The sequence below is a fragment of the Hemiscyllium ocellatum genome, chromosome 2 (genome assembly GCF_020745735.1).
Source record: "Hemiscyllium ocellatum isolate sHemOce1 chromosome 2, sHemOce1.pat.X.cur, whole genome shotgun sequence".
NCBI lineage: Eukaryota > Metazoa > Chordata > Chondrichthyes > Orectolobiformes > Hemiscylliidae > Hemiscyllium > Hemiscyllium ocellatum.
Genome location: NC_083402.1, coordinates 91,221,739 through 91,239,907, shown reverse-complemented (window position 1 = coordinate 91,239,907; position 18,169 = coordinate 91,221,739). Strand labels below are relative to the sequence as shown.

General features: G+C 40.9%; 1 protein-coding gene across 1 annotated transcript in view; it reads left to right on the top strand.

Moving 5' to 3' along the window:
- Positions 1–18,169, top strand: part of fancc (FA complementation group C) — a 202,756-nt gene that overhangs the window by 137,343 nt on the left and 47,244 nt on the right. Inside the window, exon 8 of the mRNA XM_060845285.1 lies at positions 17,740–17,896. Within this exon, the coding sequence (XP_060701268.1) occupies positions 17,740–17,896 (157 nt within the window). The remainder of the gene's footprint in view (positions 1–17,739; positions 17,897–18,169) is intronic.

Here is an 18,169-nt window from a genome sequence, read left to right as displayed (position 1 = left end):
TTGAAACTGTGTTTCCAAAATTCAACTTATTTTCCACCAGGCCTTTTATAAGTTTAGAACATATGTTAACTTTTTTTTCCCAATTTTCTCATTCCTTCATCAAAGCGGCTGATTCTAGGACAAGATGTGCTAATAGTGCAGGATTCAGGTCTGCATTGGCATAAATTACATTGAGGAGTACATTTATTCACCAGTATGGTTACACGTGTTTAATTTATTTCAAAAATATGCATAAATGTATAAGCATTTACTTTACTTTATTTCATGTTAAAAAAATTCTCTTTTCATTTCTATAATGGTGCTGTTATGATCACGATGAGAAGAGTGTCCTATCTCACTCTGGTGCCACTGGTCCATGGTCACAACATAATTTTAGTTGTTTACCCAGTTCATGATATCGTCAGTTGTATGCTTTCTTTATATTAGATTTATAATAAAACAGGAAATATAATGACTTAGAATAGAATGAGGAGAAAGTGAGGACTGCAGGTGCTGGAGATCAGAGTTTTCTACATTGGGGTGATAGGACACCAACTGGTGGAACGTTTCAGGGAACATCTGTGGGACACACGCATCAAATAACCTCACCGACCTGTGGCTGGCTATGTCAGCTCCCCCTCTCACTCCACCAAGGGCACGCAAACTGTGGGCCTCCTCACTGCCAAATCCAAGCCACCTGAGTCTGGAGGACAAACACCTCATCCTCTGCCTTGGGACCCTCCAACCACACACCATCAACATTGATTTCACCAGTTTCCTCATCTCCCCTCCTCCCACCTCATCCCAGAGCCAACTCTCTTGGCACTGCCCTCTTGAACTGTCCTACCCATCCGTCCTCCTTCCCACCTATCTGCTCCACCTTCCCCTCTGACCTATTACCATCACTGCTCCCACCTATATCTACCTATCGCCTTCCCAGCTACCTTACCCCCCAGCCCCACTCTCCTATTTAATTCTCAGTCCCCTTCCCCCAGCCAAATTCTTGATGAAGGGCTTATGCTTGAATTTTCTCGATTCTCTTGTTCCTGTTCCTTGGATGCTGCCTGACCTGCTATGATTTTCTAGCAAAAAATGAGGTCTGCAGATGCTGGAGATCACAGCTGCAAATGTGTTGCTGGTCAAAGCACAGCAGGTTAGGCAGCATCTCAGGAATAGAGAATTCGACGTTTCGAGCATAAGCCCTTTTCTAGCGCCACACTTTTCGACTTAGAATAGAATAACGATGAGAAAAGTAAATATACCATAGCTAAGTTTGCAGATGACACAAAAATAGATGAGAAGACAAGTGACGAAGATGACACAAGGAATCTGTAGAGGCAAATAGACAGATGAAACGGGTGAGTGAAAATTTGGCAGATGGGATATAATGTGGTCTCCTCCACATCGGGGAAATAGGGCGCCAACTTGCAGATTGTTTCAAAGACGATATCTGGAACACCCATACCAACCAACCCCACCACCCATGGCTGAACACTTCAACTCTCCCCTCCCACTCTGTCAAAGACATGCAGGTCCTGGGCCTCTTCCATCGCCAAACCCTTACCATCCAATGCCTCGAGGCAGAATGCCTCATATTTTGCCTTGGGACCCTTCAACCACATGGAATTAAAGTGGCTTTCAACAGTTCCCCCCCCCCCCCCACCTCCCCCCCCCCACACACACACACACACACACACACCAACTCAGCATCTTTTGACCTGTCCATCACCTTTCCCATCTATCCGCTCCAGCCTCCTCTCCAACCTATCACCTTTTCCCTCATTCCTGATGAAGGGCATATGCTCAAAGCATCAATTCTCCTGCTTCTCGGATGCTGCCTGACCTGCTGTGCTTTTCCAACACCACACTATTGACTCTGATCTCCAGCATCTGAGTCCTCACTTTCTTCTACTTGTGGGAGAGTGTAGGATCAGAGAGCATGACCTCAGAGTAAGTGGTGGCACATTGAATTTGATTTGATTTACTGTAGTTGCGTAAACCTACGTTCAGTGAAAAGCTTTGTTTGCAAGTAGTACAGGCAGGTCATAGCAAGCAAGGACATATAGATAAAAGATGCTTAGACAGAGTGAGGCACAGAGGTCATACTGTGCAGGAGGTGCACGAAGCAAGATTGACATTAAAAAGATCAACATTATTTGAGGAAGAGTCATTAGACCCTAAACATTAACTCTGATTTCTCTTCAAGGTGCTGGCAGACCTGCTGAGTTTTTCCAGCAACTTCTGTTTTTGTTCAACATTATTTGAAGTTAGAGAGTCTATTCATCAGTCTAATAATGGCAGGGAAGAAGCAGTTCTTGAACCTGTTTGTTTGTTTGTTTGTTTGTTTGTGTGTGTGTGTGTGTGTGTGTGTGTGTGTTCGTTCAAGCTTCTCTATCTTCTGCCTGATAGAAAACATTGTAGAAGAGCACAACTAAGGTGGGAGGGGTCTTTGATGATGTTGGCAGCCTTTCCATGGCAATGAGAAGTGTAAATGGAGTCCATAGAGGGGAGGTTGGCTTCCATGATGGTCTGGGCTATGCACACGACCTTGTGTGGTTTCTTACGGTACCGGGCAGACCAAGTACCATGCCGTTATGCATCCCGATAGTATGCTTTCTAGGGTGCATCTGTAAAAATTGGTGAGAGTGCTTATCGATATCCCAAATTTCCTAAACTGCCTGAGGGAGAAGAGGCATTGTTTTGTCTTCTAGACTATCGCATTTACTTGGGAAATCCAGGACAAGTTGTTGGTTATTGTCAATATGAGGAACATTACGCTCTCAACCCTCTCAACCTCAGCTCCATTGATGTAGATGGGGGACACTGTCCTTTCTTCCTGAAGTCAATGATCAGTTCTGTTGTTTTGCCGGCATTGAGAAAGAGGTTGTTATCATTGTACCATGACACCAAGCCCTCTATCTCCTTTTTGACTCATCATTGTTTGATATCCGTCCTACCATAGTGGTGTTGCCAGCAAACTTGTAGATGGGGTTCATTTGGAATTTGGCTACACAGTCATGGGTGTACAGGGAATACAGTAGGGGGCTGAGCACACATTCTGGGGTGGGGGGTTCTCCGTTGAGGGTTATTATGGAGGAGGTGCAGTTATCTATCTTCACTGATTACAGACTGTGAGCCAGGAAGCTGATGAGTTTCCATTTGCAGAAGATGAAGCTGAGACCTAGGTCTTAGAGTTTTGAGTTTAATCTGGAGGGGATTATGGTGTTGAAGGCAGAGTGTCGTCAATGAATAGGAGTCTAATGAAGGTGTCCTTGCTATTCAGATGTTCCAGATAGGAGTCAGAGCTAGGGAAATGGCATCATTGTGCAACTGTTACGTTGGTAGGCAATGCCCGAAACGTCGAATTTCCTATTCCTTGGATGCTGCCTAACCTGCTGTGCTTTAACCAGCAACACATTTTCAGCTGTCATCTCCAGCATCTGCAAACCTCATTTTTTACCCGAAAATTGTAAGGAGTCAAGGCAGGCTGGGAGGCCATTGTTGATTTGGGCCACGACCAGCCTCTTGAAGCACTTCATGAATATTGAGGTCAGAGACAATGGGCTTTCTTTGATACTGGGAATGATGGTGGTCTTCTTGAAGCATGTAGGGACTTCAGCTTATAGATGGGAGATCTTGAAGATGTCAGTGAATACGTTTGCCAGCTGGTCCTCAAAGGAGTTAACTACATGGCCAGGGACTCCGTCCGGGCTTGTTGCTTTCCTTGGTTTGACTCTCAGGAAGACTGATCTGACATCTACAGTGGTGACGGAGGGAATAGGTGCATCCAGGACTGACACTGCACCGCTGGGATTCTGCTTGAACTGAGCCTAGGCAGCATTGAGTGCATCAGGGAGGGAAGTGTTTTTCTCTACTAGCTTGTTCTGCTTCATTTATGACAGAGTTGTAGCTGAATTTCTTCTCTCAGAATAATGAATTGTAGAATTCTTTACCACAGAGAGCTGTTGAGGCAGGTCATTCAGTATATTCAAGGCTGAGACAGACTGATTTTAATCAGTAAGGGAATCTAGAGTTATTGAGAAAAGGCAGAAAAGTGGAGGTGAAGATTATCAATCAGCCTTTCCCTCAGTAAGCTTTATCCCCAAATATTATCTAAAACAATATCCAAACAAGATAGTCATAAAACCCAGCAGGTCAGGCAGTATCCAAGGAGCAGGGGAATCGACATTTCGGGCATGAGCCCTTCTTCAGGACTGAAGAAGGGCTCATGCCTGAAACGTCGATTCCCCTGCTCCTTGTATGCTGCCTGGCCTGCTGCGCTTTTCCAGCAACACATTTTCAGCTCTGATCTCCAGCATCTGCAGCCCTCGCTTTCTCCTAGTCATAAGACCCAGGCAGGTAATTGCTTAGATTCACTTCTTAGAAATCAGTGAAGTCAAGTGATTCCCACAAGTGACTTTTAAAATAAATGTTCCAGTGTGTATACAGAATGTGGAGTTAATTCAGATTTTCAAAGATAAGAGGAGCGGTGATGTCTGTCTTGGTCCCATTGAGCCTATACAGTGGGAAAGTTTGGATTCATTATTGTACATAATTAGCTGTTATGCTGGTGTCCTTACCTGAATAAAGTTTTTATGTTTATTTTTACCAAAATTTATTTTTATTTTAATTTTTTGTTTCTTGAGGTTTTTATGGTCAAGTCCTTGTGCAGTTCTGACACCTAGATGTGGCTTCCCTGCCAAGATGTTTGCCAATTCCTGGTCTAACTTCATGGGAGCAATGCAATAACCTATCTACATTGTATGACTGTGACGTATTTAATACAATATGCATTTAGAATTCTGAATTGATTGAAATATAATTAAATACAAACAATAACCACATTGCTATCTAGAATCAGTTGCACCTGTGGTTTCATGACGAACTAACAGAATTGAAAGTCAATGTGTTAAATAGCTCAAAGGAGGGGGTTCTTTTTAGCTGCAGATTTCAACTCTTTCCTCTCTCCAGGCTGTCTTAAATGGACAGATAATAAGGTACATTATAATAATAATTTCTCAGGAACTGTAATTTTCACAATAGCATGATGGAACTTATCCACAAAATTGTCTGTGCACCTTGGAGTGTTTTGGATAATGCTTTTCATTGAAGCCCCACTTATGCTGTTGCAGTTCCTCTGCAGTATAATGATATTTTGATAGCCTACATCTTTCATCTGTATATTATTATGTATACATTAGGGGTTGTAAGTTCAAACATCTAGGAATATCTGATATCTTTATTTCTTTTTCTTCATTTCCAATGTATCTGCTGTAACAGACTCTGCACCCTCCTAGAACACACACAAATTTTTCAACTGCGATTTATGAGGGCATAGAGAGCACCACCTGGAATATGGTGGAAGCAGATTCATTTGACGTTTTCAAGAGGACATTATTTCTATTCAATGTGCAAATGTTTTGGGAAATAGGAATTAGAAATGAGTAAAAATACTTCAGAGAGTCAGTGGAGACACAAGTGTCCAAATAGCCTCTTTCTGCATCATAACAGTTCGGTGATTCTGTGACATTCTTATATTTTAGAATTCATAAATAATTCCATCTCAAAGTAGATGTGTACCTGAGGCTCCCATTGAGTCTATAGACCATCCATCCACAATGACATGAAGCCAGTTCTGAATCTGATTAGAAGCCTGCATAATCCCTGGCACAACCAAAAGTAAATGTAAACACTATAAAAGTAGTAATCAAGAAAGAGATGTAGCTATCACAAGAAACTGTGTGTTAAATGTATCAAATATATCATATTACTGATGGGAAAGATATGACAAAGACAAAGTTATTTAAAAAAGTTAGGACAAGAATTACAATAGAAAGAACAGGATGGAAGGGGGTGAGAAAATCAAATAGATAAAATTACCATGGGGCAGTGAACCTCAACTTTTCACATATTGCAAAATGCAGACTCTCTCTATAACATTGTCAAAATTCTGCTTCGTGAACAAAGTGCAGTGAAATCAATCAAGATCAAGGGACTTTGTAAAGAACACCAAAATTCTCACTGCAGTCTTTCATCAGAAAGTTCACAGAACAGCAATGTTCGTTTCTCTGTCCACTGAGGCTGCGAGATCTCCTGAGCATTTCCTTCATATTTTCATTTATGTTTTCGATTCCTAACATTTGCAGTGCTTCGTCCTTGCAAACATAATTGGGTTCCCTGTCAGTTATATGCTGCTGTAAACTCTTAATATCGATTTACTTTTGCCACATTACCCAGTGAATTACGTTTGGAAATCGTTCTTTCTACATCATCCACCTTCTTCAAAAAGGCTTTCCCAGATGCTTACCATCATTATTTCTTGTGTTCGAACAAGATTGTTGACTTCTGATCTGTAGTTAGGTGGGTGAAAATCAGTTTGGATTCCCACAGTTTATCATAAGCCTAGAATTATATTGGAATTGTGTATATGCAGACCCTAATTTAGATTTATATTTAATGCTATGGTCTATTTCTCATAGTGAAGAACCGTATATGATAAATCATTACTTAGATAAATTATTACTTCAATAAGTTATGGGGTAGTGGTTGACACTTGAGCCATTGTGTCCATACCAAATATTGACAAGACAGATGAAAATTGGCAGAAGAAGGGTGGCAAGAGAAGTTACTCGAAGCTTTTGTTTACTTTCAGTACATCTTGCCAACTTTGAGTAATTTTATTTCCCTAGGTCAAGCAATAATGTACAATAGAAGGGAACTAAGAGGACAATATTATTTCATCAACATTTGTTAACTAACTGTAGTTTACCATGACTTAAGAAATTTGCTATAAAATTATCTCTTTCTATTTTTATAAGGTGTGCCTCTTTCTATAACAATATAGTCCCTAATAGAGAGTATATCATTTATAGTTTCCTTGCCCTTAGGAAAATCATCTAGACAAAAGTGAAGACTGCAGGATGCTGGAGATTAGAGTTGAGAGTGAGGTGCTGGAAAAGCACAGCAGGATTCCTGATGGGTTTTTGCCCAATACATGGATTCCCCTGCTCATCGGATGCTGCCTGACCTGCTGTGCTTTTCCAGCACCACACTCTCGATTTAAGAAAATCATGCAAAGCAAACTCCATATAAATTTATAGTTGTTGGAGGAATTCATTTGAATGGATTCCAAAGATAGCATTGTGAAACTTATATAGCCAGTGTGTGCGCCAAACCAATACTGACCAAAGAAAATCTAAAAAAGGCTAATTTCACCATAACATCTATTAGTGAAGTAATCTTGGACCTTCCAATATAACCTTCTGCCACATTACAGTTTTGTTGTTGTGCAAATGGGGGAAAACAAATAATTGTTTTTTTATTGGCAGGTTTCATAATGACTTTACTGTGGAAAAAGTTGTTTTTAATTATACTGACCAAAACATAAATATTTATTTACATTATTTTGAACATTAAATTTAAAATAGCATGCAAATGATTGTACAGTACTGTATTTTTAATGTTGTGCTATATATAAATATGGCAAATGAAGTCCAAGTAATTGGTTACATTGAGTGAAAGTACCAGACTGATTGCTGGGATGACAGGACTGACATGTGAAGAAAGACTGGATTGTTTAGGATAATATCGATTGAATTTAGAAGAGTGAAGTGGGGGGGGGGGGGGGGTCTCATAGAAACATATAAAGTTCAAACAAGACTAGATGGTATACGCAGACCCAAAAAACAGAGCCTAAAACCATGGGTCACTGTTTAAGGATATGGAATAGGTCATAGGACTGAGGTAAGAAGATGCTTCATCCACACAGTGGTGAGCCTGTGGAATTCTCTGTCGCAGGAAACAGTTGAAGCCAAAACATTGAATGTTTTCAAAAAGGAGTTAGATTTGGTTCTTAGGGCTAAATGGGTCAAAGGGGAGGCAGGGTAATAAGTTAGGTAGCCAGCCAAGATCATTTTTATTAATATAAGCAAATGTTGCCAATTTAATAATTATACAAGCAGATAAAACAGAGTTTACAAGATTATAATTTCAATCTTTGGAACTTTGACAATTCACCCAAATCTGGTGATGGTATACCAGTCAGGAGAAGTATGTGTTGCCCTTGGTTGCTTTTGGTTGACACCTTGGTTGTCTTGCTGCTGGCATTGTCTAATCAATTTTAGAAGTTTCTTCCTTACACTCTTTTTGCATGATTGGCATGTCACATGTTGGTCTGAGCTAGCTTCTGTTTTTTCACAGTGTGAGCTGTGATCAGTCTTGAATTTGTACAATCTGGGCTGGTTACATATTTTTGAAATCTTTGCTAATATCCTGCTATTTGAATTTGGATTTCTGACTTTGACTCTGACCAGGATACTGAATAAATTGAAAACAATGGCCATGATGTGAGCAGTGATCATGCCTGTTGTATTGCTAAGTGTTGAACAACGGAGATTTGGAGAAATAATTTGTCATATGTTCAACAGTTACTGATTGTAACTGTTCATGCTGGCTCTGGCCAAAATGTAAGATATCAACTCTGAGAATATCTTCCAACTTCCAGTGGATTTGGTGATGTCAAATCTGATGTATTCTTCATGTTGGTGCTGCATTGTGAATCTGCCTCTGCAAGGAATTGGTGATCTGTTATATATTGAGAGTTGGCCTCTCATAGATTTCCCATAAAGTAACTTGCTGAGGTACACATTCTTTGATTTGCGTAGTGCTAATATGTTGGCACTAGTTTCTGTATTGATTTTAGGGTGAGTCGGCCTGTCTTTTCAGGTCAAAATCTTGTATGCGGTAGATTACAATGGTGCGATAGTGGCAGTTCAGCTATTATCACAGATCCCTGAGTTGTCACAATTCGTGAGATTCAAACCAAATCCACTTGGTGGAACATGATGTAGTCAAATCGGTTAGATGTTGTCTTAGACTGGCCAGTAAAGTTAGATTACATGGGATCCAAGGAGAAATAGCCAATTGGATACAAACTTAGCTTGGTGGTAGAGGATGGAGGATGGTGGCAGAGGATTGCTATTCAGACTGGAGGTCTGTGACGAGTGTTGTGTGCAAGGATTGGTTCTGGGTTCACTGTTGTTCATCATTTATATCAACAATTTGGATAAGAATATTGGAACAATTGTTAGTAAGTTTGCAGATGACAACAAAATTGGTGGTATAGCAGACTGTGAAGAGAGTTATCAAAGAATATAATAATATCTTCATCAGATGGGTCAATGGGCTGAGAATGGCAGATGCAGTTTTTAAAAAATATTTTTATTGAGAAATTTTTTCTTTACAAAATTATAAAATTACAAAAAATTACAGTATAAAATTATAACACCAATTACAATGAACTACTAACCCCACTTTACAAATCAAATCAAAACTACACTCACTACAAATCTATAAATAAATATAGATCACTCAGCGCAACCACACCAAAGCTCCCAACGTTTGGGAGTATTAGTTATTATGCCCTTATTTATTTGGGATTCTTCCTCCCAGGGCACAAGGCTCAGGTGGATGCAGTTTAATTTAGATAAATGCAAGGTAGAGCCCTGGGGAGTGTTGATGAACAAAGGGGCCGAGGGATGCAAATTAATAGTTCCTTGAAACTAGCATTACAGGTGGACAGGTTGGTGAAGAACGTGTTTGGTGTGCTTGCCTTGTTGAATACAGGAGTTGGGATGTAATGTTGAGGCTGTACAAGATATTGATTTGGCCACTTTTAGAATACTGTGTAAAATTCTGGTCTCCCTACTATAGGAAGGATATTGTTAAACTAGAAAGGATACTGAAATATTTACAAGGACGTTGCTGGGATTGGAGGTTTGAGTTATAAGGAGAGGTTGGGTCGGATGGGACTTCTTTTCCTGGTACATAGGAGATTGAAGAGTGACTTTACGGGATTTTAAAAAGCACAGATAAAGTGAATAGCTAAGGTATTTTTTTTACATAGCTAGGGGAGTCCAAAATCAGAGGATGTAGGTTTAAGCTGAGGGGGGAAAGATTTAAAAGTGACCTAAGGGACAACTTTTTCACGTAGAGGGTAGTGCATGTATGGAATGAGCAGCCGGGGAAGTGATAGAGGCGGGTACCATTTTAGCTGAAAATGTGTTGCTGGAAAAGCGCAGCAGGTCAGGCAGCATCACAGGAGTAGGAGAGATGACATTTCGGGCATGAGCCCTTCTTCAGGAATCAGGATTCCTGAAGAAGGGCTCATGCCTGAAACGTCGACTTTCCTGCTCCTTGGATGCTGCCTGACCTGCTGTCCTTTTCCAGCAACACATTTTCAGCTGTGATCTCCGGCATCTGCAGTCCTCACTTTCTCCAGGGTACCATTTTACAACATTTTAAAGGACATATGGACAGGTACATGAATATAAAAGGTTTAGAGGGATATGGGCCAAACACAGGCAAATGGGATTAGTTCTGTTTAGGATATTTGCTCAGCATGGACAAGTTGGACTTAAGTATCTGTTTCCCTGCTGTATGACTCAATGACTCCAGTTGAGGACATTGATGAAGTTGATTGTCTACAATTTGGCCAGAGTCATTGCGCACAGTTATATTCCGCATTGTCTTTTAAGGATATGGTTTTAATAGTTGTAAAAGCTTCTGATCATCTTACATCATTGCCATGGTGAGTGGAGTTGAGAATATGGGAACTTGGTCATCCTCTAAAATGTACTTTTCTGGTTGACTGTGCACCCTATTGTGTATAATTATTCTTAACACATTCCAAGATGCATCTTGATGTGGTACTATCGTGTTGGTTATTTGTTTTCTATTCTGAGGTTTAAATTGGCTTTGGAACCAGATTTCCTGCACATGCGTGACAAATGCCCTTTGGTGCTATTTGCATTACAGATGTGAAAGACAGCTGGGCAGTGTTTGCACATATATGATAAACTGTGTCTGTTATAGATCTTAGAGATTTAGTGCACTTTGACTGTCACAATGGTTGCTGCACATAAACCTTGATAATCACTATTAGCCTGCCACAATGGCTTCATGCTTGTGTCCATCTTCAAGTAACATATCAATGGTGTGGTCTTTCCCGAATATCCTCCTTGAAGACTGTCATTTGTATAGCAGTGAACACTAATTCAGTGAGCGCCTCTTCGGAGAAATAACACAGACAATTTTCTGCAGCATTTTTCAATAAACCTATCTGTGAAGTCATGTAGTATTTATCTGTACGGCAAGAATTGGAAATTGTAAATCCTCAAGTTATTTCTTACCCTGATTGGTTCTGAAGTACTCTCCAGATCTTTTCTGTATATTTCTGTTCTTCCACGGCAAGACCATATGTATTATTTCTAGCAGACCCCTTTATCTCGGAGAACTCTTCTCAGGATCATTTATTGCTTGAGCAGTAAATTATAACGGCACGTGTTGCTTGAATAGCTGTAATTCAATAAAGCCATCATTATGTTCATCTTCTATCAGGAATAGAATGCAGTGTTTGTGTATTCTTTGGTTCTGTTTACTTTGTTTTACACTTTTATTTTTTTTTCCTTTTCTGCTTCATTTTTTATTTCATCATTGCTGCTCCTTTACTGAGCTTTAATCATTTTAGATTGTTCCGTAGAAATTAGAAGTGTAGTTCTGTAGTAGCAGCTTTCTGCCACTAGATGATAGTTACGCCAAATAAAAAATGTGACAGGCTTTCGTCTGTTTTCATGCTAACTTGATGAGGTAGAATGTCCTCTACACCTAGATAAGCCCAGTCAGTTTAGAAGCTGCTTTTTAGTGTTTCAAATGGTGTGTTTCATTCAGGAGAGCCCTGCATTTATGCAGTAAGAACATTGGTGTATTTTTTCCATTTTAAATTGGAAAACTTTTTTTAAAATAGATATAGGGCTTCTAACTTGATAGAACTTGTATTTTAAACAAAAAGAAGGTATTTCTGCCTCCTGGCTGTTCAATTTATAGATCATTGCTCACAGAAATTAGTGCTATTAGTTTTCCGAATGCTTTGAAGTCCAGAATTGTCAACTAGCTGACGTTCTGTGAGGTTGTCTGCCCGGGGGAACTTGATATCTTATAAACAGTCACTGCTGTTTACCATTTGTACCTGATGTGGTGATTCATGTGTTAATTCCTGTAACATAATATTAAACATGAGTAATGGAAAGATTCAACAGACATTTATTCTAACTAATGATGTGTACATATTTTGCAATCATGGACACTTCAGCGTCTGGGCTAAGTGAAGCTATGTGGTTACAATCAGTCATATGCTTTCCTCAGTGTGTCATGCTTCAAGTTGTTCTAGCTAAGATAGAATCTGATACTATTTTACCCTCAATCACATGCTATGGTATGGTGATATTATGAGCATGTACCCTTAAAGTATATGGCATATTAACTGTGAGATATTGAACATCAATGATATCTCTTAATTACTGCCAAACCCTGACAAATCACTGTTTACAATTTCATTCCTTACAATTTTGATAAAAGGAGAGTTAAAAAACTTCTTCGTTCCATCTTTAATTGGATTAGGTGGATGCAAGGACGGGGAGAAAAGGGAAGCTATGAGGATGTAGAAGCAAATTACTGCAGATGCTGGAATCTGTACTGAAAATGCAAAATGCTGGAAATCATGGTGGATCAGACAGCATCTGATGGAGAGACAGCAAGCTAATGTTTTGAGTCTAGATAACTCATCGACAGAGTTTTGATAAAGTCATCTAGACTCAAAACATTGGCCTCTCCTCTCTCCTTGAATGCTGCCTGACCCACAATGATTTCTAGCATTTTTTGTTTAGATTAGCCATAATCTTGGAATAGTGGAGTAGGCTTGTAGGATTTGTTGCTTTTATTTCTCACTAGTCCTATATTTCATTGCCCCTCTGTATTTTGTTTTCTGTGCATGGTTTGGCATTGAATTAAGACCATATGAAGTAGGAACCACTTTTGGCGCCTCATGCCTGCTCTGCCCTTGGACCATATTTCAACTTGTACTTCCTGGTTTACAGTCTGTACTTCTCTGTGAGGATGCTTTAATGTGATTGGTTGAGTGGAGCAAAATGTGATATAATAACAATGCAATTATTATTGTTGCTCAAATAACAACAGTGACCGCAATGGGATACATTTGAACTAGTCAGTGAAGAGCTACCTAACTAGAGCTGTCACTGAAAAAACACAACTATTCATATATTTTAAAAATCCATAATAAATGAAAAATGTAAATCCCCTTAAGTGGTCACTCAGTTGTGATACAAAATCCATTCAGCAGCCACATTTAAGATAGATAATCCTTTAATAATTTCTTAGAATTGTCAATCAAAGTGTGAACACAACCTCTTATTCAGATAAGTGCTTCTCAGCTTTTGAAACACAACCACTTGTAATAGGTTAAGCTGTCAGAAACAACCCATTTACAGCTGTAAACAATGAAACCTATTGAAAGTGTAAAAAATAGCTTTGTTCTTTTGTAAGTTACACTAAGTGTCCTATAAATCAAACTAGTCTAGGAGTAAGGGAAAGCTGCAGCCCCATTTTTCTTTTCAACCTTAAAGTGCTGTAGACATTTAGATCACTTCAAGTTATGACATTAATATTACCCAAGCACTCTTTTCTTCAATTCTTATTGCATAACAGTACTTTTTATGACAGGAAGAATACATACATGCATGCATCTCAAAACTTATACCATATTGGTAAATAGATTAGAGTGGTGCTGGAAAAGCACAGCGGGTCAGGCAGCATCTGAGGAGCAGGAAAATCGATGTTTCGGGCAAAAGCCCTTCCTCAGGAATAGAGACAGGGTGCCTGCAGAGTGGAGAGATAAACGAGAGAGGGGTGGGGGTGGGGAGAAAGTAGCAAAGAGTACAATGAGTGAATTGGAGTGGGGATGAAGGTGATAGGTCAGAGAGGAGGGTGGAGTGGATAGGTGGGAAGGAAGATAGGCAGGGAGGACAGGTCATGAGGGCGGTGCTGAATGGAAGGTTGGAGCTGGGGTGAGGTGGGGGTAGGGGAAATGAGGAAACTGGTGAAGTCGACATTGATGCCCTGAGATTGAAGTGTTCCGAGGCGGAAGATGAGGCGTTTCTTCATCCAGGTGTCGGGTGGTGAGGGAGCGGCAGTGGAGGAGGCCCAGGACCTGCATGTCCTTGGCAGAGTGGGAGGGGGAATTGAAATGTTGGGCCACAGGGCGGTGTGGTTGATTGGTGCGGGTGTCCCAGAGATGTTCCCTAAAGCGCTCTGCTAGGAGGCGTCCAGTCTCCCCAATGTACAGGAGACCGCATCGGGAGCAACGGATACAATAAATGATATTAGTGGATGTGCAGGTAAAACTTTGATGTATTTGGAAGGCTCCTTTGGGATCTTGGATGGAGGTGAGGGAGGAGGTGTGGGTGCAGGTTTTGCAATTCCTGCGGTAACAGGGGAAGGTGCCAGGAAGGGAGGGTGAGTTGTTGGGGGGCGTGGACCTGACCAGGTAGGCACAGAGGGAATGGTCTTTACGGAAAGTGAAAAGTGGTGGGTAGGGAAATATATTCCTGGTGGTGCGGAAATGTCTTTGGATGTTATGGTTTATGCGAAGGTTGGTAGGGTTGGTGAGCACCAGGGGGGTTCTGTCCTTGTTACAGTTGGAGGGGCAGAGTTTGAGGGCGGAGGGGCGGGATGTGGGCGAGATGCGTTGGAGGGCATCTTTAACCACATGGGAAGGGAAATTGCGGTCTCTAAAGAAGGAGGCCATCTGGTGTGTTCTGTGGTGGAACAGGTCCTCCTGGGAGCAGATACGGTGGAGGCGGAGGAATTGGGAATACGGGATGGCATTTTTGCAGGAGGTAGGGTGGGAAGAGGTGTCATCCAGGTAACTGTGGGAGTCGGTGGGTTTGTAAAAAATGTCAGTGTGAAGTTGGTCGTCATTAATGGAGATGGAGAGGTCCAGGAAGGGGAGGGAGGTGTCATAGATGGTCCAGGTGAATTTAAGGTCGGGAGTGGAATGTGTTGGTGAAGTTTATGAATTGCTCAATCTCCTCGCGGGAGCACGAGGTGGCACCAATGCAGTCAACAATGTAGTGAAGGAAGAGGTGGGGAGTGGTGCCGATGCAACTACGGAAGATGGACTGTTCTATGCAGCCAACAGACAGGCATAGCTGGGGCCCATACGTGTGCGCATGGCTACCCCTTTGGTCTGGAGGAAGTGGGAGGATTCGAAGGAGAAATTGTTAAGGGTGAGGACCAGTTCAGCCAAACGAATGAGAGTGTTGGTGGAAGGGTACTGTTGGGGACATCCGGAGAGGAAGAAACGGAGGGCTTGGAGGCCCTGGTCATGGTGGATGGAGGTGTAGAGGGATTGGATATCCATGGTGAAGATGAGGCATTGGGGGCCGGGGAATAGAAGTCTTGGAGGAGGTGGAGGGCGTGGGTGGGGAGTATGTGGGGAGTTCCTGGACTAGGGAGGATAGGACAATGTCAAGGTAGGTGGACATGAGTTCGGTGGGGCAGGAGCATGCTGAGACAATGGGTCGGCCACGGTGGCCAGGCTTGTGGATCTTGGGAAGGAGGTAGAATTGGGCGGTGCAGGGTTCCTGGACTGTGAGGTTGGAAGCTGTGGGTGGGAAATCTCCTGAGGTGATGAGGTTCTGTATGGTCTGGGAGGTGATGGGTGGGGTCATGGTCGAGGTGGTGGTAGGAGGAGGTGTCTTCGAGTTGGTCTGGAAGAAGTGGGATAATTCGAAGGAGAAACATGATTACAGCACCAACACTTAAAGCACTGTTTCTAAAGCACAATTTTTCTATAACGCAGGGTTGCACAAGAAAGCAACCATTGCATTGTGGAAGAACTGATTGTATGAATTGACTTAGGATGTGATTGTGTATTGTGATTAATAATGCTTATGAAATTATGCTTGGATCAGAGCTAAAATGGAATGCAATAATGCAATAAAATGGAAGTTATTACCATTTTTGATACCAGAGTTCAGTTATGAACTAAAAGGTGCTGTCGACTGAGGATCATGGCTGCTCACTCATAAGAGAGAGAGAGAGAGAGACCACAGATGGTGAGTATGAGTTGAGGGTCATCATGCCTCAGGCAAGGGGTGAGATTGAGAAAATGGGGCCTCCATGGTAATGTCAACCTGCACTGATGCTGTCAATCTATCACAAAACAGCCAAACTGAGCCCAGAGTTATGTCATTCAGTTAGATGCTGTGCATTTTTGCTGAATGATATTGGTGTAAACAGTTGGGAATAAAGGAAAAAAATCGTGCTTTTTGAAAAAAATAAACATTTTTGAATTGTCCTGATGGTAAATATGAAATTGCGAACTTGACATTTTTTGGAGTTTGGCCTGTTAAGTCTACTACAATTCACTTTTCAAATGAAATAGTCAATTTGCGGATGAGGATCCTTCTTCATGTTTGAATTGACAGAGAGTGGAATGGACTGCATTACCAGACTCTGGTCCTTCTCAGACTTTGAATTTGACAGGTATGTGAGGGGCAACGTTTAATTTTGAGGCAGCTGTATCAATGTCAAGCTGGCTCTTACATACGTAAAGCTGTCACCTGGAATTCTGTGAAGCTTCTGTTCAGCTCCTCCTATAATTTAAGTAGGATATTCAGGAAATATAGCATAGATATCACTTTTTGCCATTCATGTGGTTTCTGCTGATCCTCACCCAAAGATAATGTCTCTCAAGTTCTATCCTTGTCTGTTCAATCACCTTAATAGGTATATTTATCAATATATCTTCATATTGTGAGGATGCAGCTCCTTTAACCAGGTTGTGCTATCCTTTGGCTTTTTCCCCCCGAGAGATTGTAAAAGACACAGACTCCAAAAAGTCTGGAGTTGAGGGGTTTCAGGGCCAATTTGATTATACCTAACAGATGCTGCCTCAGGCAGAAGGCTTTCGAGCTTAAAAAATACTTGTACAATGAAAGGAGAGTGGCCAGTTCTCCCAGCTGTGTTTTTCTCTGGTTTGGTTTGTTTTCTTTTAGCAGTACTGCGAAAAAAGTTGCTGGACCCAAAGAATCAGCTCCAGGCTGGTTTTCTCTCTCTCTCTCTCCCTCTCTCTCTCCCCCTGACTTCTCTCCTGTGTTTGATCCCACCTTTTTTGCCAAGGCATGTTTACGGGGATTGTTGCAAATTTTGGAACAGCATCATTAGGTTGGGATAATGTATTGGGTTTTCAGATAGGTTAATTTATTCTGTATTCTGTTCTCTTTTGTTTGTGTTTCATTCAATAATCTTGTAAATTAATTTTGTTTAAAACTAGGTGGGTTGGCCAGCTGCATCACTCCTGGAATATCTGTGTTACACCTGCTTAAAACAATGAGCAAAGTTAGGGTTTGGGTCACTGTTGAAATGTTTTGAGGGGTCTGGCCTGGTCCATTACAATATTAAGAGTACAAAAGTCTAAGCTATAGTATTTTGGTTCCAAAACTTATCGTATATTTTATCGTATATCGTAATGGCTACCAATGTAAACTTATAATTTTCGCTCTTTTTCTGAGCGTTGTGACCTTTAGAATGTGATTAAAAACTGATTAAAAATATTCAGAAGCACATTGATCTAGTCTGCCTTTCTCTCCAGTTGCATTCAGCCCCACCATCTTTAAGATGCTTAGTACTTTTAGTGACAGACATGAGCTTTTTGTTTATATCTGAATAAGGGACAATACGAATTATACCTGAGATAGCAATTTTGGGTTGGAGGTAAATACTTCTGTTGTGGTGTAGATCTGTTGAAGTTAGATTTACAATTTACTTGTGGATATTAAATTCTTGTCCAAATATTAATGCTAATACACAGGTTTTTCTTTTCTTCTTCCTCCATCTTAACAGGAAAAAGATTTCCTTGTCTGACAATGCAGTTATGAGCTTGTGGCTACGTTACCTCCCAAGTCTAGAACAAGCTATATTCCATCTTGTTAAAACTTTGATTTCTCATTCCTGGGCATCTTTGCCGCAAGTTGAAGTTATTATCACTGATTCGTTACTGGTAAGTCACTTACTTAAGCACATTTTAGGTAAATACGGTGTGTTTAATTTATTCTCTCATGATTTTAGATGTTTTGGAAATGTTACAAATTCAAGACTTATGTGTTGCTCATGTAATATTTTTCAGTGAGCTTATTTCATTAAATAATACAATACATAAAGGGAAACATTGCACAGCTGTGAGGAAAGAGCCTAATAACCTCGTACTATGCTATAAATAATCATGTTTGTCGTTTGGCCCATCGTCTTATCTGTGTGGACATGAGGATCACCT